The sequence below is a fragment of the Manacus candei genome, unplaced genomic scaffold (assembly GCF_025592945.1).
Source record: "Manacus candei isolate 608988 ecotype Guabito, Panama unplaced genomic scaffold, ASM2559294v1 h1tg000017l, whole genome shotgun sequence".
NCBI classification, from domain to species: domain Eukaryota; kingdom Metazoa; phylum Chordata; class Aves; order Passeriformes; family Pipridae; genus Manacus; species Manacus candei.
Genome location: NW_026138065.1, coordinates 16,913,569 through 16,935,321, shown reverse-complemented (window position 1 = coordinate 16,935,321; position 21,753 = coordinate 16,913,569). Strand labels below are relative to the sequence as shown.

Genomic DNA, 21,753 nt, shown 5'->3' with positions numbered 1-21,753 from the left:
CAAAGACTGCCCTACTTTACTGAAGGAGCAATGAGGGGTGTGGTTAAAACCATTTTTATTATCATTGCTTCATTGTTCTCAAGTAATCTTGTAGACCTTGGTTTGCTTTCTGGCCTTATCCCCAGGTTAGCAGGATCTGGCAGTGATAAAAAGACACTTATGTAAGATTTTGGAAGAGGAAAGGAAGAATGCTCTGATAATTAGATATGATTTCTGAGGGTAAAAACTTATGAAATGAGTGCCCTGTCCGATCTTCCTGGCTTAATGTTTGTAGCGTAGAGACAATTAATACATATGTATTCAACCAAAGGCAAACTCCTTTGGGCTTCAAAGGGAGCACATGATAGTGTTTGAACTTGGGAGCAAAATCCTGACGAAGCAGCTCCTTCCAACATGGAATGAGGGAACTGCTGTGTTTTTCTGCTTTAGGACACATGGCTTTATCATCTGACAGTTGCAGCTGGAAGTACCAGTGTAAATGTTGGATCTGAGTTTGAACAACTTCTTTGCAAATTATTAAATGTGGAAGGAGATAACAGTAAGTTTGTTTTTATTTCAACATCCTAATCTTCTAGTGCTTTTTTACTGAATGTACCTATGTATTGAACTAATTGCAAAACCTATATATTTTATCCTTTTAGCTTCTCAGATTTGGAGACATCCTACCCTTTGCCATAGCAAAGAAGGAATTACTTCCCCTCTTACAACATTGCCATCAGAAGCCTTGCAAACTGAAGCAATCAAATTATTCAAGGTAAAACCATAGCAGATTCCTTTTTTATTAACTGACTATTTTAGCTAAAGAATGGCTATTAGCTGGCTTACTAGGAATGTACAACAGATAAGAAAAAAGCAAAGAGAAGTTTACTTTTATCTTTAGTGGAGGTAACTAATGGACAGCAGCAGAATGGCCTCATATTATCTCACCAAAGACTATCACTTCCAATGTACAGAGATCACTTTTGGTTGTGAGGAGCAGTTTAGGCTTCAACTTCTGGATTTCCTACTTATTTGGTAAGTTATTGATAAATTGCAAGTTACTAGAAAAATCCATGGCCATCATGAATGATAAAATTTTGTCTTGAGGTTCATAGCTCCAAAGAATGTACCAGCTTTGAGAATTGACAGATCTCTGCATTCAGAAAACTGTAGCTGAAATACCGTTGCTTTAATTAAAGTCTGGAGGAAAAAATACTAGGTGAAAGTTTTGTCATAGATACATGTAAATCATCTGGGAGACATTTTAATAACCAGAAGAAAAAGCAAAATTTAAGTTTAAGCACGTTATAGAGTACTTCAAATTCAGATAGAAAACAGACATTGTACTGCTCTTTTTAATAAAAAGAAAATATTTTCCTATGAAGTAGCTATTCTTAAAAGATGGATCAGATATTCAGTAATATAAATGGAGAAAATATTCCAGAGCAAAATTATTAAAAGTGTTTCACAACATTTTTTTGAATCCACTTTTAAAGATTTTTATACACCTTTAAAAATATACATATGTATATGTCCCAGGAGTAGTGAAAAGGCTTTTTGACTAGGAGACACATAACAGATCATAACTGCTGAGCCACAGCTAGTTTCTTGAAAAATTTTGTCTGCCGCTAAGACCTTACATCTTTCCCAGTTAAAGGCCAGGAAAGTGAGAGTATTATGCTGCAATGCTTTTAACCTTCTTTCAGGCTATAAAGTCTATTTCAGAGACAAAATAAAATTTTGCTGTTCCTTTTTCTGTATGTCGTGAAAGAAGTTACAAGTTGGAAGGCATGGAGCTTGGATAAATGAATTTTCTCCACAAAACTTGAACAAGTCTAAAGACCAAATTCCCTGAAGCATCAAATATCTGGGGAATTCTAATGTAATGGTTCAGATCTAGAAAAGAATTCAAGACAAGCATTGTATGTTTAGTCACGGCCACTTGTAGGCAAACTTTCCAGATGGTTTCTCTGAAATGTTTGAAACACTTTAAAGAAGTACATCTATCTTACTTTCTGCAATCCTGCAGCATGAAAGTTTAAAAGGAAATGTACTTATTTGATAAAAACAAATGTACATTTATTTGTAAATCACTTTTCAGACCTAGTTCAAATCACAGACACTTACCTAAAATAAATAAATAAGAGATTACTTGTATGACCTTTACAGAAACTTTATATAAATCAGTTTAAAAGTCAGATAGGGAATTTATTTAGAAACAGTCATGTTTTGGTTATTCAATTGCTGATAAAAATTAGTCTGTGTGAAAATCCACATATTTTCACATAGACTAGAAACAGATCAGGCTTCCATCCATTTTTCCTTATCCTTTGAAAATTCCATCAACTATTATACAGAGTAAATGCAATAATGCTTTCTTCTAATACACCACAACAAATGCTTAACACATGGCTTTCCTGAGACAGTACTGGGGATAGGAAAGGTCATACTTACCCACAGTAAAAATACCAGGGAAAGCCAAGATGTAAATCAATGGCTCTGAGTTATGGTTTTCTTATCTGTGTATTTGCTGCACTGTTGTGCTCACTACTTGCATGAGCATTTTACATTATCTGCCATTGAGAGCTGTAGACTTTGCATTTCCAAGTCCTGTAGAGGGTCTGCTTTGTTCAGCACGTCCTTAAACTTGCATACCACTACAACTGTTGCAACTCCTGTTAATAGTTCACTCCATTAGATGCAGAGTGAAAAGCATGGGTTCTGGGAGGTGTTTTTATCTTAAGTCTCACTACATAGCTTTTTACTCCTTTTTTGCAGAACCAGCAGGGTTTCTTTAGTCTAGTGGTAGACTTACTGTGACTTCAATTAAAGCACACTTTTGTTATACAGAACATCTTAAAGATTTGTTGGAGCTTTTTGTATGTAAACTCACTTGCTTATTATTTTATATCTAGACCTGCCAGTTGTTTATAAATGCTGCAGTTGACTCTCCTGCCATTGATTACCATGTATCTTTGGCCCAAAGTGCTTTGCAGATCTGCCTCACACATCCTGAACTTCAAAATGAGATCTGTTGCCAGCTTATTAAACAGACTAGACGTCGACATCCACAAAACCAGGCAGGACCAATACAGGTAACCCAGGATTTATTTTAATGGTATCGATTTCAGCAGCAATAAAGGAACTACACAGACTTCTTAGAATGGTAAAGAGGCTATGCTCTTCTGTAGCATCTGCTTACTTAAACTTGGATAAAAAGCTGAGCTAATATCTTAATTACTGCTGTGTCTTCCTGAAACAAAGCTGATGCTATCCTCCAACAAAATACCTGTATCTGGTGGTAGAGTATATCTCTGCCTGTGCTGTTTTTTTAAAGAGTGGACATAAAATGGGCTGTCTTCAAGTTAAGTGGTAAGTAAGACATCATGTATGAAACCTTTTTCTTAATTCTCTTTTACTGCTTCTTTCCTAAGAGAGATGCTGCATCAGGAAGCTTGGTGGGCTAAATCACCTGGCTTAACAGCATGAGTGTGAAGAGAAGCTGCAGTGCCATGTTGTGGAATTTCAGATATGCTCAGGGCTTCTGATGGATATCACCTCTTGTATGCCATGCTGTTCTGCATGCACCCTGCATGCTAGGTTATAAATGCATACTTAAAATTCTTTACTTTGTCCACTGCCGGCTGTTCACTGATATCCAGATATGTGACAATGAAATGAACTGAAATTGAAAGGAAAGCCAATATTAAAGAGTTTGCATAAAATTAACAGAACTGGAACAATTGTGCTTATGGTGGAGCAATATCTACAGAACTAGGAGATGGATCAGAAAATGTTACCATATTAAGGCTTCTGTAATAGCCATGTTTTTCTCTTGCCACAGAAAGTAGAACGTGATCAACAGACATACCTAGTATCTAGAAACAGCCCGTAATCCGATATGTGGTGAGACACTGGAACAGGTTGCCCAGAGAAGCTGTGGATGTTCCATTTCTGGAAGTGTTCAAGGCCAGGTTGAATTGAGCTTGGAGCAGCCTGGTCTAGGGGAAGGTGTCCCTGCCTATGGCAGGGGTTTTGGAACAATATGATTTTTAAGACCCCTCCCAACCCAAGCCATTCTGTGATTCAATTTGTGCATCACAAAACATTCACAAAGATTTTATAGCAGACATAGCACATTCATGTCAATTAACACACTGAAGTTATGTATGGCTGATGGAATTTAAACTTATTATAATCCTTCTTCGGTACTCTTCTTACCATGGGCAAGGCCTTCCCTCTGATGCAGGTAAATATATTGTTGCTATTGTAACACACTGGAATGATTTTTAAGAGCTAACACATTCAGTAAAATGTTTTCAGCCTGACACTAAGCTTTTTTAAGTCCTAAATTCATTCTGTAGTCTTCTACCCTTACTTGTACTGTGGTGTATACCTTCAATGGAGCTGATGCTATCCTCCATCAAAGTACAGATATTTGATGATAGGGAATATCTGTGCCTGTGCTGTCAAATTTCTATTTAATACCAGGCAAGTCAGATAAATCAAGATGGAAAAACACCATTTTTTAAATTTCAATATGAAGCATTGATTGTGAGAAAAGTAGTTGCAATATTAGTAAGTGTATATCCAGGGTACATGAGAGCAATCTGTATTAAGTGAAGCCTATGGATACATATTGAGCAACAACAATATACCAAATTATTGAATAATTGTTTTTTTCAGTAGTTACTGTCTACTTGGTAGGAGGAAAATGTCTTATGTGTTGCTTTATCATATATGTAACAGGAGAGCTGAATTCAAATTTCACAGGCTTCTCATTTCATAGTGCTTGGCCTTGCAGCCTTAGTAATTTTTTCCTGTGTATTAAGTTTTTTATACAAACTGAGCTGCTTTCCCATTTCCAGCCCCAAAAGAAACTTGCTATATGCAAGTAAATAGAAGGAGAGCCTTGGCCTTTCAATGAGGTGACATGCTTATTTAGTCAGCTTTTTCTCTGTGTTTTGTTTTTTTCATTCCTATTTCAGCAGTCTCGACTTGGCACAGTAAGCTGCACTGCTGGCCAGCAGCCACAGCAGGAAGTTTTACGTTGTAAGATGTTTAAAACAGTGAATATATTCCTTTTGTTCAGGGATTGCAGCTCTTGGCTCTCTGCGTTGGACTCTTTCTGCCCCAGCACCCATTCCTTTGGCTTCTTAAACTTCATTTAAAGAAGAATGCAGATTCCAGGTGTGCCTAAATATTATTACCCAGCTTGTCAACTAGTCTTTCTGAAGTACCTTGTTTTCGGTCTTTCCTGTAGTGTATCAGATTTTTGACATACATTTTAAAATTAATGTGAGTAGAATTGCTACTAAAATATAGTACATGTTAATTCTATGCATCACTTGGGAAAGTTACCTCTTTTTTCAAAAAATACTCTGCAGTGGAACTCTTAACTGTATGTTGCAAAACCATGAAAACCAAAATATGACAGTTATTACACAACACACCCTGAGCCATGTTCATCTTTGGCACAGTTCTGCTGGCCTTGGTAGAGTAATCCTCTTTCTAATTCCACGTGCAAAAAATGTGTTGGAAATCTCACAGCGTGAAATCTGAGTGCTCCTCCCATCTGGCATCCCCAGAGAGATTTACTCACAGTTTACTATCCTTTCAGTCAGTCCCCAAGAATTGCCTTACTTCTTTTTTTTGTCACAGGACTGAGTTTGGGAAATATGCGATCTATTGTCAGCGATGTGTAGAACGTACCCAGCAGAACGGAGACCGAGAAGCAAGACCTTCCAGGATGGAAATCCTTTCCACTCTTCTTAGAAATCCCTACCACCATTCGCTGCCCTTTAGTATTCCAGTTCATTTCATGAATGGCATATATCAGGTAATGTCATGTAGACCACAAAACCCGAGCTCTCCCAACCTCTGGCTGTTAGCATATACATGAAGTATTATATCAGGAAGAGAAATGTAAATGTTAAGGTAAACCTGGTTCAAGTTTCATCTTGTGCCAGTGCTAGCAATGGCAGGCACAAGGTACTTGTGATCTGATTTGATCAATGAAGAGTAAAGGTTTGGGGGAAAATCTTTAAGAGAAAATAAAAGAAGTAAAACCTCTTAAGAATGAAAAATAGCAAAGTTCTGTTTCTTATTTAACCTGACCACCAGCTGAATGAATTAGACTGAAGGAAAGGGAAAGGTATTAAATTCCACTTCCTTTCATCAGACATCTTGGAAGTTAAATCAGTGAAGGCCTGGAAGCACAGCTGTAACTCCCATTATCAGTCATGAAGGATAACCATATTTGTTACAGAACAAACATAGCTTCATTCTTAACTCTTGTGGGACTTCATTAGTCAAAGCCTGTAGGAAACTTTTCACAGGCTTCCATGCATGCTGCTTCACATCCTGGTTTGTGTTTCCAACTGTGAGAGATGGCTGAAAAAATTTTTTTAACAATTCGTAGTATTCTTAGACAGAAAGCAAGTTTTTATATGAAATCAAGGCTATATCAAATAAACTTTTCATTTCAGGTCACAGAAGAACTCTGCTTTTTTCACCACTAAGTTTCTTAATTGCTTACTGCTTCCTGCTTGCCCAGTAAAACAGAAAAAAACCCAACATGTGTTTAAATCAATCTAAAAGGTTTCAAAACTGAAGTTTGGAGAAGAAAAGGAGTAATTGCTCATTAGTTATTTACTGGTCAAAATTGTATAGTTCCAAGGGCTAAGAAAATTGTAACTAAATTGTAACTAATTGTAAAAATTGTAACTACATTTGTAAAAATTGTAATTAAATTACTAATGTCTAAAAATTACTAATTTTGTAAAAATTGTAATTAATTGAACTAAAATTGCAACTAATTGTAACTAAATTACTTTAATGGAATTGGCAACTAAGCAATTATAGAGGTACTGAAAACTCCTGTATTCATCTCTGCAGCAGATTTTTATTTTAATGCCAGCCACTGAGAAGTACAAAACAGAAGTCCAAGATCAATTTTCAAGACATTTTTTACCAAGAGTAAAATATTTTCACCAAATCAAATACAGGAAAACACCCTCAATACAGATTTAAATGAACATCAGCAACTGGTATCTGTATAAAAGCCATTTGCAATCTCTTGCTAAAATGCTTCAATACTAGTAACAACGGACAAAAATTCATATTTGGGGAAGTAAAATAGAAGGCTCTGTTTATTACTGACCTATGTACTGCTGACAAAGCAACATTTGTAAAATATTTTGAATTTGCCAGAATAGATCTGCCATCTAATATCCCTCTGAAGTTGCACATGATGAAAAATTACTAACTGATCTCATTTGTTTCATCACTGTATTGAAAAGTGGAAGAAATCGTAGTCTTCTTAATTTTTCAAGTGGTATTTGTCACAAAAAGCGCAGATACTGGACTGATACCTGTTATATACATTTTGTAACAGAAATTCAAGTCTACAAGTGCAAAGAAACCACTATAAACAAAGAAAATAAACCCAAAAATATTACTTTTGGAAGCATTTTGGTAGTGAATTTGATTTGGTAAACAAAGTAAGATAAGGTACAATCTGCTGAGAAGTTAATAATTTTTGGATAGAGTAAAATTCCACTAAATTGACTTGCTATGTGGAAATCTTTTCCAGATCCTTTCTGGAAATTTTTAATTTTCAACAAGTTTCAGTAACTTATTCACAGAGCATAGAATGGGTCCTACAATCCCAATGTTATTGTAGAGGTATTATATTTCAAAATTTTCAATTTATGGAAAGGGGGGTATATAAGCTTGATAGCAAAATCCTTTTTGGCTACTTTTTTAGGTTGTTGGGTTTGATGCCTCTACCACAGTGGAGGAATTTCTGAACACCCTGAACCAAGATACAGGGATGAGGAAACCAGCTCAGTCAGGATTTGCACTGTTTTCTGATGATCCCTCTGGCAAGGATATAGAGCACTGTCTTCAAGGAAACATCAAGGTAAACAAAGTGTAAAAAACCAAAGTATCTTCATTTGACAGAGCTCTCCTCAGGAAATGTAAAAGAAAATATTTTTCAAGCTGAAAAATAGCTGTCTTTAGCTTTTTTCTCTTAATGTGAAAGGAAAGATATTTTTTAAATCACTTTTTTAATTGCTTAAATTCATTCAGTTAACTATACTGACATTGATATTATTCAGAGAAGTAACAGATGAGTTAAAAAAAAGTAAGCTGTTACTAATCACAGTTCTTGAAAACTAAATAGCAATTGAGTCTAACATGGATTTAGAGATTTCAGTTAACATTTCTGATTTAGCTCCAGAAGATGACCATGTGAGGTCCAAGAAGACATTGATACTGGAGTGGAGATCCTGGGGAAGAAAAAGAAGAAAGGGCTCTTTATCTAAATACAGAATAATTTTAGGGTTCAGTTTAAGAAATTTCCAATGAAAGGCTTGTCATTGTTCTAAATTTTAGTTTTCTCTATTGCTAGAATTAAATTCTTTGCAGTAAAGAGTGAAAAAAATGCAATATAAACTGTGCTTTAATAAGGTATTAGATATTTTTCAAGCCTTTTAGCAACTAATGAATAATGAATATTAGGTACTTCTACCAAAGTAGTCTTTTGCACTCTTTGGCCAGTGTTCACAGCTGCACTTTTGAGTTACAAGGTGCAATACAACCTGGCCTTAGTGACAAACAAACAGTTTGTCATCACAATCAGCCTTCTTCCTGTACCAGAAAAATTACCATCTGGAAAGCAGAATTCCTAAAAGATGTACTTATTTTCTGGGTAACTGAAACTTTAGAAGCTACTCACATTACTGCTTCCATGAAGGCTCTTTTATGAAGGAACAGTGACATGAGGTCCAGCAGGGCTCCTAGAACCTCTGTTTCATGTTCTCCCCATGTGCCCACCTGCCCTCCTGCACTGCTTGTTGTGAACCACTTCTGTTGTGTTTTATAACAAACTTCATACCAGCTTCATACCATGGCAGTTACTGGAAAGGACCTGAAAAATTCAGGCATGCAGCAGAAAGAGAAGGCAGAGATCAAAGGCATTTGATTAATTATATAACAACTCACACATTCACTGGCTTCTGCTAAATCAAGTACCTGGCCTTTCCAAATAAGCATGTTAGGGCTCGCTTCCAACCTAGTATGAGTGTTGCAGGATAAGCAAACAACAAAAATGTTAATTATTAAATGTTCCAGCTAAGAAATGCAAGTGAAGTTATACTTCAGGAAGCTTAAAAATTCAAGCTATGTATGTTTCTGATATGTAGAGGATATTAAAATAAGTTGACAATTTCTATTCAAAGGTGTTTTCAAATAGGAAGACATGGCAAAGTCCGTTTTGTATTGCTTTCCTTCTAGATCTGTGACATTATTTCAAAATGGGAGCAAGCCTCCAAAGAACAACACCCTGGGAAATGTGAAGGCACAAGGACTGTACGCCTTACTTACAAAAATAGGTTTGTTTAGCAAGTATAATATCTCTGCCTTGTCCCCAGATTTGTTTTTTAGTTTCTGCAGTTTCTTCATCTGAAAAATATTGGCTGACTCGAAGCTTGCAACAAAAATAGTAAATGGGTGTAACTGGAGAATTTTTTTTAATACAGTTCATTTTTTCTAGTCCTTAAGAGATGAGCAGAACTGAAAAAAAAAAAAAGCCATAACTGAAATCAGAGGACTGAAATTAAATACTTGTCGAGTAGTTGAAGTGCAAGTGTTGTTCTGCTAATGTGTTTTGACGCTGACATAAACATGTCACATTCAGAGCAGATACTGCTAATCCTCAGGGCTAATGCATTTCCCAGTCTTCTTTATTTAATAACTTTCTGTCTTTTCTGTAGGCTTTATTTTTCAGTTCAAGCTCATGGGGAGACAGACAGAGAGAAGCTGCTGCTAGTATATCAGACAAATGATCAAATAGTCAATGGACTTTTCCCAGTAAACAAAGAATTAGCGATGGAATTGACAGCTCTTTTAGCCCAGGTAATCCTTATGCATGAGTGACTCACACAGCAGTTTTACAGGTTAAATACTTTAATAAGCAAACTGGTCCAGGATTGCTTGACCTCCACCTTTTTTATATGATAGTGCAGGAAACAGACTGGGCTGGAATCTTGTGTAAGGCAACTCTGGATTTCAAGTGGAAATGCTTTACAGCATAGGCTGCTGGACCATCACTATGGATAAAATGTGCTTTACCTCTTACACAGTCAGGCCTTCTTGGATTAAATATCATGTAATCATGTACCATTTATTCATTCACTATTCCTTACATGGTTTCTGCAAGTTAATACTCCAAAGTAACAGCTGTTAATGAAAGTCTAAGACTCCTTTACTAGACATGGTCTTGATAAGTTCCATGTAATATTTAAAAAATTAAAAGTTCAAATGAAGGTTATTAAGAAAGTTACTTGATGTTGTTATTCAATAAATGTAAACTGATTTGTGTTAGCTGGAGATCTAGCAATCTCAGAGCAGAACTAGTATTATATTTGTACAATTTATATTTGATGTTTAACTTTTTTCCATGGGAAATAGAAAATAAGAAGATTACTTGCATAAATTTTATATTGGTGAAAAATTAATTGACAAACTGGTTTTCATCATATACTTCATCTTTCAATCAATACAGATTGAAAGACAGTTCATAATATCCAGCTAGAAAATTACTCTGGAGTAACAAAAAATTTTCTTTATGGACATCCCATTAGGTAGAGATTGGAGATTTTGAACGGCCTTTCTCAACTCCAGCAGGGCAAGTTACTTCCCAGTCCAAGTCCAACCAAACATTAAAACAAGTTTTGGAGAGATTCTACCCTAAGAGATACAGGCAAGGTTGTTCAGAGGAACAACTAAGGTGAGATGTATTTTGTGATTCATATTCTCTAAAAATCTAGGAGTGAAACAAGGAAGTTTTAAATTGTCATTCGGTACAATTTACTCTTGTGCTATATTTGCCTAAACCTGTGTTTGAAACTCATTTTCTTGCTAAACTGAAGAACCCATTTCCTCTGCATGTTTCTAATCTAAAAAAAAAGGACCATCATTAAGCACAAGTTCCAGCAAAAGCTGTACCAATTACTACACAGTGTTACAGTGATTTTGAAATTCTTATTTTTCTTTTCAGCAAATCTAAATTAAGTCTGTGCACAGACTAAAGAGTTACTGAAAGTAAAGGACATGAGGATCTGACCTGTTTGCTATTCTAATGTGCAATCTCTGGCAGCCAGTCAGATTGGCAATATGTTAACTTAGTGGACTTGCTAGTAAGGTATCACTTAATTTACAATGAATAACCTTCAAGTCATTTGAATCAGCGCCTACGAACATGAAAACGAGCGAAACAGTGTCATAAATTATCCAAAGTCAGTGATACAGCAGTTTTGAAGTCCAGCAAACATCACAGAAATGTTTTCCTCATTCTTCAGTACAGAGATGAGAAAACTGAAAGCTATTATCATATGCACATAGTAACATTATTACATTCTCAGAAGACAACGTGGGCATTCAGATGTATATGCATAACAAAGAGAAATTTATGCAATTCATTTCAAAGAACAAATTATAAGAGGTCCTGGATTAGACTAATTCATTGAGGATAAGTCAGATATCTGTTGAACTGTTCAAGTAGTCCCTAAACTACCAGTTGGCAGAGCTGGAAGTCTGTGGCAGGGAAAGAATCACTCTATACCTGCCCTGTTGCTTGTATTCTTTTGCCAAGGGTGCGGTGCTGATCAGAAGCACCCTTTTTGGTAGCAGTGCACCCAAAAAAACCCAAACCCAAACATATCTTCCACATCTGCTACTAGCCACAGGTAGATATGTGCTAAGCTGGATGGATTTTTGGAATGACAACTGACATAGCTGTTCAGTACTGATAAAGGTAGATTGATTCTCTGTAGAGACACATTAAAAGCTGTCCCAGACTTTTTCCCTTTATGCTGCAACTGCTACATCAATATTTAATCATAACATTACAGAAATTAGAAGATACTTCATAACGTTCGTGTGCATTAAAATATTAAATGACACTTTGGATTTATTTAATACTGTATAAGTGATAGTTGTTGTATTAACTTAAATTATCATTTTAACAAATGCATTATTTTTTTGCTCATTAAACTCGCTATGGGGAAGCATTTAAATTCCTTTCAATAACTAAATTACATACTTCATTTCAACAGACAGCTTTGTCAGCGATTGTCTACGAGATGGATGGCTCTCCGGGGGCACAGTGCTGCAGACTGTGTGCGCATTTATCTCACTGTAGCCAGGAAATGGTCCTTCTTTGGTGCCAAACTGTTTGCAGCAAAAGTAAGAAACTTTACTGAGTTCGAGTGGTGGGGGTTTTAAAGATAAATATAATTTGCAAATAGTAACACCTTTTTGTTGAAAACAGTTGTGTTGTATATGAGGTGATTGGATCTCTTGTGAAATTACTGATTTGTTTAAGTCATATACTGGTGAAATATAATAGCTGTAGTACAAAGTATACCATAATAGTAACTTTCCAATACACTTATTGCTTGTTTGACATTATTAATCTAGGTAATATCATTCAATTTCCTTATATCTTAGCTTGAGATAGCTTTTTAATGTTAGACTTTTTTACCTCATAACTGGTAGAACACTGAAAAGATATTAACTGGCTACGAAAGCTGAACCTTGCAGAAGCACTGAGTGTTGTTAAGGGTATTTAGAGCACTCCCTTCTGTCCTGGCCTCTCTCAATTTCTCTTAAACCTTAAGAGTATCTTAATTCCCTTGATTCAAGTGACATCTGTGTTAAACAGAACTGTCACCTCATGCCTTATGTTTTATTAGGTAATCCCATTGTATCTATTATGTATATGTATATGTATATGTATATGTATATGTATATGTATATGTATATGTATATGTATATGTATATGTATATGTATATGTATATAAAATTGCTTATTAGCACTCCATTCTTTGTTTATGTACACATATGAGCTAATGAAAAAACGTTAACACCTGCCTTTTACTTTAACAAAGAGACTATACATTTTATTGGTCTGAGCACCAGGGGAGGCTTCAAGAGTATTAGGTTGAGTTCATAATTCTGCCACTGGCTGCCTACATGGCTTTGGGCAGCTGTTTCAATTTCTTTTCTGAAATTTACACTGAGGGGGAACTGATGTAAGATTTGTGGATGGAGAGAGGTCTATAATAGATGAGAGTTAATAATTATACGCACATTGCTTCATTTTGAAACAGTAATTAAAGAACATTTCTCTTTGTAGCCTCTGTCAATGTCCTCAGATGACAAGTCCTTCATATGGTTTGCTGTACATGAGGATGGCATAAGCATCCTGGATTACAGTTCTATGGTAAGTGAAATTTCTGTTTTAATTTTGGTCAAAGTAGATTTTAGTAGAGTATATGAGGAGATGTACCAGCATACTACATAAAAGATGGCATTAGCCTTCCATGCTAAGTTATCTAGTCTTTCCCTTAAAGCAAAAATTCCTTCCTTTCAAAATGTTATAATGTTATCGTCATTATAATAGCATTAACAATAGAAATAAGTAATGAATTATTTGCACGGAATTTATTTTTGTTTATCAGATACAGTTTTTATATAATTTAATGAAATGTTAATGTTTTAATCATTCAGATGTCAGGAGATCCATAGTTACAGTTCTTAAAATAACATTAATTTTCTTTTCCTGGAGACTTCATTTTCCAATATTATTCCTAATACATAGACTCTGCAAAGAGCAGTTACTTTAAAAGATTGTTATTTTCATTGTATTATTTTTGTTTAATAGTAGGTAATAAAACCCAGTGTTATTTAATTATGTCATTTTTAGCTCTGATTTTTCTGATTTTTCTTTGATTTGCAATACAAGTTTTTCCAAAAAACTCACGGTAATCAGTGAAAAAAAGCAGTGCCTGAGAAGATCCCTGCTTCCATTTATATCCTGCAAAGAAACAGAATGGCGTGGTGCTATTAGCAAGTGCTAATATTGAATATCAGAAAATTAAAATCTCAGCTTTATAATTGTACTGATAGAGGCCTTTTCATTACATTTCTTTGCAGTTAAATAAATAATAAAATGAAGAATACGAGGAGAGCAAACAGCAGCTCTCTATAGGGAATAAGCAAAATGAGTTTGCATTAGACTGCAGAAAGCCCTGCAAACACTATCTACTCCCTTCTGTAGAGCGCTGCCAGTTTACAGTATCAGCAGGCCTCACTTGTAGTTCAAGAAACCCTCAGTTTCCAGGGGTTATTCTGATTTTCTGTAGGAAGGATCAGGGCTATCAGAAATGATGTTGCAAGGGGTAGAGAAAATACTATTTCAAAATTAGGGCAAAAGGGGGTTTATTAACCAAAGGACATTGTCAGTTATTGTAAAAATACTGTCTGACAATGAATTTTAAATGTGAACATCTGCAGCAAATTAATATGAATTGTAATGATAAATTAAATGTTAATCTTAAATTGAAGGCCACTAGTGTGGTTTTAAACATTGAACAGTAACAACCAAGGCATGGAAAACTGAGGAGCCTTGAAGAGCATTTATTTTTCATCAGGGATGTTGAAAAAAGAGAAGAGAATTTAATTTGTGTGTATCCAAACTACATATTGCTGCACAAAAAGAAGTCCTGGAATTAAATTCTTTTAGATGTCTCATACTCTGCCATTTATTTAGACACTGCTTCAATTTCAAATGGAATTGCTAAAATTAACTTCTCTCAAAGTCAGTCAGGACTCGTTTAAATGGAATTACAGACCTGAGTTCAAACCTGCTTGTATCTTTGATCTGATTAATTTGGAATAGAAACAGAGGTCAACTGCAATGACAATTTCTCATCATGAAGGTCTGAATGAAGCTATCCCAAAATTCAGTTAATTTCAAGACTCATAAGAGGCTAACGCCATTGAAAAATACAATGTGTAATTATATTTTTTAAAAAGAAAAATTTGTCATAATCTGTTTTTCTTGCACTGTCCTGCTTAATAGCTTTGTGTTTTGTTTTGGGGATTTTCTTTTTTAAGCGATTAACGGTTACATATTCATATAAGAGCCTGATGACTTTCGGAGGCTATCAAGATGATTTTATGTTGGTTGTTAACAACACTCAGACAAAGGACAGAACAACTGAAAAACACCTTTTTGCCATGACAAAACCAAAGGTTGGTATATTACCTGAAACAGTTTCCCACCATCTGCTTTTGTGCTGTCTCTAGTGGGTAATCCTTAACAGATGTGAAAGATGAAACACCTTCTTTAATCCTAGCATTGTCAGATTATTGACTTTTGTTAGATGACTTTAAAGTGCAAAACAATTAGTAATGTAAGAGCTAACTGTGGCAATACCGATGTGTTTCTTTTCATGTCCATTTCTGTAACATTGCAGATTTTTCATAGAAGGACAAAGAAGGGTATTAAGGACAGAAATTATATGCAGTACCTAAAACCTAGTCTGTTTGCTTGATCAGCACCAGAGATAATTTTTTAAAAAGTATGTTTGTGTTCTGCAGTGAAATTGTAGAACACACCATCTGAAAAATCAGTCTTGTGAAAAATCCGAGGACATTTTTACCTTTCGTAAAAAGAAATTTTCATGCTTTTTAAATCTAGAGTCTCTCCTTCCCTGGTAAGATTGACTACATTTCTTTAAAAAAAAAAAGATTTTGCTGTTAGTCAGAACAATTTGTGAAACAGAATACAAGATTCCACATATAAATTGGGGTCAAAACACAGCTGTGTTTTCATAAATAAGCGTAGTAAAATACATCTGTTCAAGTTTCCCTCGGATTGTGCTGTTACAGAATCACAGAATGGTTTGGGTTGGAAGGAACCTTAAAGATTACCTACTTCTGCCCTTTCCTAACATGGACAGGGACACCTTCCAATAGCCCAGGTTGCTCTAAGCCCCATCCAAGTTGGCCTTGAACAGTTCCAGGGGTGGGGCATCCACAGCTTCTCTGGGCAGCCTGCTCAGTGTCTCATCAAGGTTTGTATAGATCACAAAGAGAAAATAGGATAAAAAGCTCTGGAAAGTCTTTATTCCGTTTATCTACCCTGCATCTTGACTCCTCTGAGCACTGGAGATTTTCTGGCAAAACTGAGGGACCACATTGTGAAAGCTTTTTTTCGGAGTGTCATCATTTTGGACTTCAAAATCTCTCTCAAAGTGAAAGAAGCCATCTCTGAATCATTTAAGACTGTGGGAGACAAAGTATCTTTGATATGTACTGATGGGAATAACATTACATTATTTGCAAGGAGCAATAGAAAAAAGCTTTATTAGGTATCTCCTCTCTCCCTATCATTAATTTGTAAAGTACAAGTACTTTTCCAGTTGATGGTGATTGTCACTTGCTAAAAAGTTAGCTATTTTTTCTGCAGTCAAAACACATCACTATTTTTCAAAGAGTTTTGTATGTTCCTGTTATAGATTCTTGAGATCACTCTACTGATTGCCAGCTACATTAACAACTTTCATCAGCTGAAAGGAGCTGCTCATCACCTCTCTGCTCCAGCATTACTGGCACCTCAAAGTGGACAGAAACTCAAGGAAATGGGGAGTCAGCCACTTCTTGCAATCAACAGACCAACTAAATGTCCCACTTTGTTATGAAAGGATTATGTATCATGATAATCTTCATTAGAGGGTTTCTACACTGATAGAAAACCTTCTGATGTACAAGACATAGAGCGTAAGCAGGTCCATAAACAAAAGAAAGATGGACAGGTTTATATTCATTTCAGAGGCATGTAACAGGAGTAGCCCTTTAATTAAAGCCCTGGCCTGAACTGGAATGATGATGAGCCACTTTAGGGATTATGCTTTACTGGTGGTCACTTGTGCCCACAATTGTTCCCTGGCATTGGGAACAATTGTCTAGATTTTAATAGATTTTTCCAGATATATACTCAGGGACCAAACTCTCTTCAACTCTCTTCACCTGTTCATCTCTATTTTTCAAAATTATACCAGTTGTATAACCTTCATTTTGAAAAGGAATTTTGTTTAAAAGAACAGTCAAATACAAAACAGTTTCCACTTCCAGAACTACTTTTATTTGCAATACAAGGACCATGAGACTAAAAAGAACGAATTGTGTGTAATTGTTTCTCCTCTAAAAAAACCCCAAGCATAAGCACATCGTGTAACTATTACAAAAAAGAATATTCTCATGATACACTCTAGGCTTTGTTATACAGCTGTTTTACTTGGCAAATCTTCAGCCTTGGTCAGGTCAATTTCTAAATAAACCCTCTCTGCTCCAGCCTTTTGAAAAAATCTAAATTGTAAGGGCACTGTTTTTTAGTATAGTTTTGTTAAACAAGATCCTGTACCTAATTTCTTTAATCCAGAGTAATAATATAATGCAGATGGCAAGAATGACTCACAATTCAAACCACAAGAATAACACAGAAAACCATTGCTCGAACTGTTGTGAGTAAACTTGGAGACATATAAAATCCATGTATAATATGTTTAATGTATATACATTGAGTCATAATATTATTTTGTAAAAGTCATGGTTTTTGTTTTTAGTTTGTATTTATACATTTCATATTATAATACAAATATAATATTCTTGCACACTGAAGACATAATGCTGCATCTGCACTATTGGACCTGGGAGCACTTTCCAGTTGCCTTTTTCAGCTGCAAGCCTCAGTGCTACGTAATTTCTATGTATAGAAATTACACCCAGGTTTTTTTTCCTTCCTGTCTTCTCATTTTCATTTCCATGCAAATAAACTACTTCTACAGGCTCTGAAATGGATCAGCAGCATAATCCAATAGATAATTTAGGTTCAGCCATAAAGAAGGTATTCAACATAAATCACTGATTTATATAGATTTTACAGTTTCCACTTCTGCTCATGCTAATAATCATGGATCATTAATCCCTTATTGCCAGCCCTCATTTTTTGTTTGTTTTTTTTAAATTATTATTACTTAAAACTGGAGTAATTTCACAATTGAAAATCTCTGGTTTATGATATTTAAACATTTCAGATATATACATACTCATAGTGAGAGAAAAGGAATTTCCAGCTGTTTGCCCTCTGTGAAAGGTAGGGAGTATCCTCCCAAAGAATTAAAATAGACTGGAAGGGAGATACAGGCCATGAAGAGAACATGGTCTTAAGTGGAAAGGCAAACAGGCAAGCTGACTTGATAAATACATTTCTTCAGAAAGCTTTTGAAGTTCTTGCCACAGCTACTTCAGTCCACAGGGCTCAGACACCACTCCATGAATGGTACTGTGGGCCAACGCTTTGTCTTGACAATTACAATGAAATAACACACCTACTTATCTAGATGCTTTCACATTTGCAAGGTGGAAAGAACTTCCTGGTAACTTCCATCCCTTGGTGGTAGTTGTGGCACTAGACCCTTCTCTTTGACTGAGGAAGGGCCAGCAGCAGGAGGTTTACCTCCTCATAGGCAGCCAGTCTCCTGCCATCCTCAAGGGAAGCATATTGGGAGCTACAGGAGACCTTGGCACCAACAGCATCATCTTTTTGTGTTGCACCCTATGTGAAGTGATACAGATAGCATGGTGAAATTCATTTAGGAATTAACACCCCTTTGCAATCAGCAGAATAGTTACATTCCAGATTTGAGGTTGGCAGGGTGTTTACAAATTCAAACAGATGCTACTAAAGTGTCTCAAATATGATGACTAGAAACTTCAGTTTACAAACACAAAAGCCTTCATGTCATCGTGAAATTATGATAACCTAGGACACTCCAACTAGTAATTATTTCCTAGTTGTCCAGTTTCAAATGATTGTGGTTCTGTTATTAGAAGGCAAAAAAAGTGGAGCATTTTGGTAGTGAGTTTGTCATACAGTTTTTAAAATCTTTGTTAAACTTGGAGACAACATGATATACAATACAAACAGCTGATCTGCAGAATCGAGTTTTTTAAACAGCTTTCATTATCCGAGCCTTACAAACAGTTGTTTTATAAAGCAGCATACAATCTATGAAGCAGAGTATGACCTTCCTGCCTCCCTCTGGATAGGTAACTCTAGACACTGCTTTGCTTTTTAGTGTTCAGGTCTCGCTGCTGCAGAAACAATTCATGCATTAGTTTCCCTTTTTATGGCAGCACTTTCCAGACTTACTACTACTAACTGCTCATTTTAGGTCACCATTAATCCCATACAGCCACATTAGCAGAAATGCTGTGTTAATTTTTATGAAATAAATGCACTCAGAATCACAGTTACCGTCACAACACTACCTTAAACAATGGAGCTTCTTCCAGGATTTTGATTAGCAAGAGTGAGGTTTCTGTAGTGATAGTAACCTCAGGCAGACACTTCCCTTCACAGAATCAGCAGGTGGAGTCTCTTACACATGCAGGTACATTTCCAAACACAGCTATGCATATCTCAGAGGACTTGCTCCATATTAATCGAGCTCCAGAGCTACCATACAACACAAGACAGCTAAATTGAAAATTTCAGAGCCCAGGCAGATAATCTGCCTTCCCCACCCAGCCCAAGCCTTATGACTAATCCACATCTCAGTCTTAACCTTGAGCCTCTACCAGAACAATTCATACTGTGCTACCTAACCCATGACTAAAGCCCAGGTAGGAACTAGACCTTTCTCACCTCCTAATCTTCAGCAGTGCTGATACTATGGGAGCTGCCAAATGAGCAGGGACTTCTGGGACTGATGCTGAAGAACTTCCCATTCTCAAGGCTTGCAGAACCTAGGTTTTAAAAATATTGTCATGGTGAGATTAATATGTTACCACATGCAAGGAGACTTCACCTTCTGTCATGAATTTAAGAACACCTTTTGTGCTTGCTTCGAACTAGCAGTCAGAAGTTAATATTTAGAATTCAGTGTAAATTAATATATTACTTGAACTTCACTTTGCCTTCTCAATTTTGAGCAGCAGTGTAAGAGAACTGCTCATTTCTAAAACAAGCAAGACCCACTTAACGCCCGTAGTACAGCAGGCAAATGATAAAACTTCGAGTTTTTAATACAATCCACAACATTATTGTTCTTTGTTATTTTGGATTTAAGTTTTTTTTTTCAAATAGAAGCCTATATTTCCCTATAACAGAAGGCTGGTGTTGCTGTTAGAATCCCTTGTCAGACTACCACAGTTTTTATAGGTTTTAATTTTTCCTGAAGGAAAGAAGTCATTCTTGCATAAAGGAATTCAGCCCTTAAAGCTTTAGGTAGAGCTTTAATAGTCCATACAGTGTAGTGCAATCCATTAGTTTGAGTTAACTTTAACTGAGGTGATTAGTAACTCAGTAATAATGAATTAGGAAGAAGAAGTTTTTTGGGTTTTGTTCCGGTTTTTTTACAGTTTCTAATTTATTTGGGCTTCAGTACACTTAATAACCGTACACCCTTGCAGTGTGCTTCCCAGCTCAAATCTGTACTGCAGCATCTTCCAGATTTGCCATCTCTATCAGTGAGTAAATCACTGCAAAAATACTTTGCTTTTTAATCTTATACTCTTGCTATTGCAGCAATACCTGCCTAGGTTATAGTGCCAGGAGTGATTCCTACCACAGTTTTGCTATCTTTGGCAGAGCAAGACCAGCTTTGTCCAGGGTTTTTGCTACATCTAGCTGCTGATTATAGATCAGCATTGGCTTCATATATATACCAAGATACCAGAAGGGTTCTGTTGAACTAAAATTGATGAAAGAAATGCACTTAGAAAGGCATCAGCATGACCTGCACTGTACAACATTGACCAATGAAGTTTCTGGATTTTAATTAGCAAGACGGTGATTTCCATAGGAGGCTAGCAAATTCTTTAGAAGATACATGTAAAAACCTGGAAGTAAATAAAACCAGACAAAAGCAGCCACACAAATGCTTCTGGAACTGAAACTGAGTGATTACGCAAGCTAAATTTAGAAAAAAAAATCTTATGTAAAGAATGGGCTTTACTTAGGTCAGTAGAAGGCTATATCAGCCTTCTTTGGGTAGGGAAGAAGGAACAGTTAGAATTAAATCTGTGTTAATCAGTATGAATGAGTCCACTTTCCTTGCATTGATCAAACAGGTCAAATTATTTCATTTACGTTTTTCTGTCTCCACTCTCTCAAGACACAAAGCAGCTACTCAGCTACAGAAGGTAACTGTAATTGTTGTCCTGGATTTTGGAGTCACTTCCCTGATGTAGGACATCCTATACCTCTTTCATATTCAGTCATCCTGCTGTTTTACTGTACCCTTTAAATGCTGCTTTCTGACCCAAGCCTAACATGATTTTTGGACTTGATTTTTGATAGATCTTGCTTGAAATAATCTAGTCCCTGTTTGTTACAGCATCTTACTTTGTATGCCCCAGTGACTACAAAATCACAGAATCCCAGAATGGCTAGGGTTGGAAGGGACCACAGTGGGTCATCTGGTCCAACCTTCCTGCTCAAGCAGGGTCATCCTGGAGCATATGGCACAGGATTGCATCCAGACAGTTGTTGAATATCCCCAGTGAGGGAGACTCCACTGGGCAATCTGTTCTGTGGGCAGTCTGTTCTGTGGGCAATCTGTTCCAGTGCATGGTGAGCTGCACAGTAAAGAAGTTCTTCCTCATAATCCAATGGATCTTCCCTATACTCCTATGCAACTGTTTCTGCCCATTGCCTCATGTCCTACTGTTCAGCAGCACCGAGAAGGGCTTGGTTCCATCCTTTGGCACTCCCACTTCATATACTTACAGACATTGATGGGGTCCCATCTCAATCATCTCTTCTGGAGGCTGAACAGGCCCAGCTCCCTCAGCCTTTCCTCGGAAGTGAGATGCTCCCGTCTCCCAGTCACCCTCGCTGCCCTCCGCTGGACA

The 21,753-nt window shown here is 36.3% G+C and overlaps 1 protein-coding gene and 1 long non-coding RNA gene across 20 annotated transcripts in view; one reads left to right on the top strand and one right to left on the bottom strand.

Moving 5' to 3' along the window:
- The window catches only part of PLEKHH2 (pleckstrin homology, MyTH4 and FERM domain containing H2), a 53,630-nt gene extending 36,172 nt beyond the window's left edge, over nucleotides 1-17,458 (top strand). For 6 of the 9 annotated variants that reach the window (XM_051783104.1, XM_051783105.1, XM_051783108.1 and 3 more), the window contains 13 exons: nucleotides 430-538; nucleotides 642-754; nucleotides 2,895-3,074; nucleotides 5,072-5,169; nucleotides 5,641-5,818; nucleotides 7,748-7,903; nucleotides 9,280-9,377; nucleotides 9,759-9,900; nucleotides 10,629-10,774; nucleotides 12,102-12,231; nucleotides 13,184-13,270; nucleotides 14,947-15,084; nucleotides 16,353-17,458. In XM_051783104.1, coding sequence (XP_051639064.1) covers nucleotides 430-538; nucleotides 642-754; nucleotides 2,895-3,074; nucleotides 5,072-5,169; nucleotides 5,641-5,818; nucleotides 7,748-7,903; nucleotides 9,280-9,377; nucleotides 9,759-9,900; nucleotides 10,629-10,774; nucleotides 12,102-12,231; nucleotides 13,184-13,270; nucleotides 14,947-15,084; nucleotides 16,353-16,535 — 1,758 coding nt within the window. In that variant the 3' untranslated portion in view covers nucleotides 16,536-17,458. Of the gene's footprint in view, nucleotides 1-429; nucleotides 539-641; nucleotides 755-2,894; nucleotides 3,075-5,071; nucleotides 5,170-5,640; nucleotides 5,819-7,747; nucleotides 7,904-9,224; nucleotides 9,378-9,758; nucleotides 9,901-10,628; nucleotides 10,775-12,101; nucleotides 12,232-13,183; nucleotides 13,271-14,946; nucleotides 15,085-16,352 lie in introns of those variants that run through there. The other 3 variants (XM_051783103.1, XR_007903854.1, XR_007903855.1) reach the window with 3 other exon arrangements.
- LOC127469160 (uncharacterized) overlaps nucleotides 1-21,753 on the bottom strand; it is a 30,491-nt gene that overhangs the window by 8,351 nt on the left and 387 nt on the right. For 3 of the 11 annotated variants that reach the window (XR_007903861.1, XR_007903867.1, XR_007903868.1), the window contains exons 2-6: nucleotides 21,629-21,746; nucleotides 19,544-19,644; nucleotides 13,811-13,864; nucleotides 8,723-8,914; nucleotides 3,452-3,661 (exon numbers count right to left, since the gene is read on the bottom strand). This is a non-coding gene — a long non-coding RNA (uncharacterized LOC127469160). Of the gene's footprint in view, nucleotides 1-15; nucleotides 137-3,451; nucleotides 3,662-8,722; nucleotides 8,915-13,810; nucleotides 13,865-19,543; nucleotides 19,645-21,628; nucleotides 21,747-21,753 lie in introns of all 11 variants that reach the window. The other 8 variants (XR_007903864.1, XR_007903862.1, XR_007903866.1 and 5 more) reach the window with 8 other exon arrangements.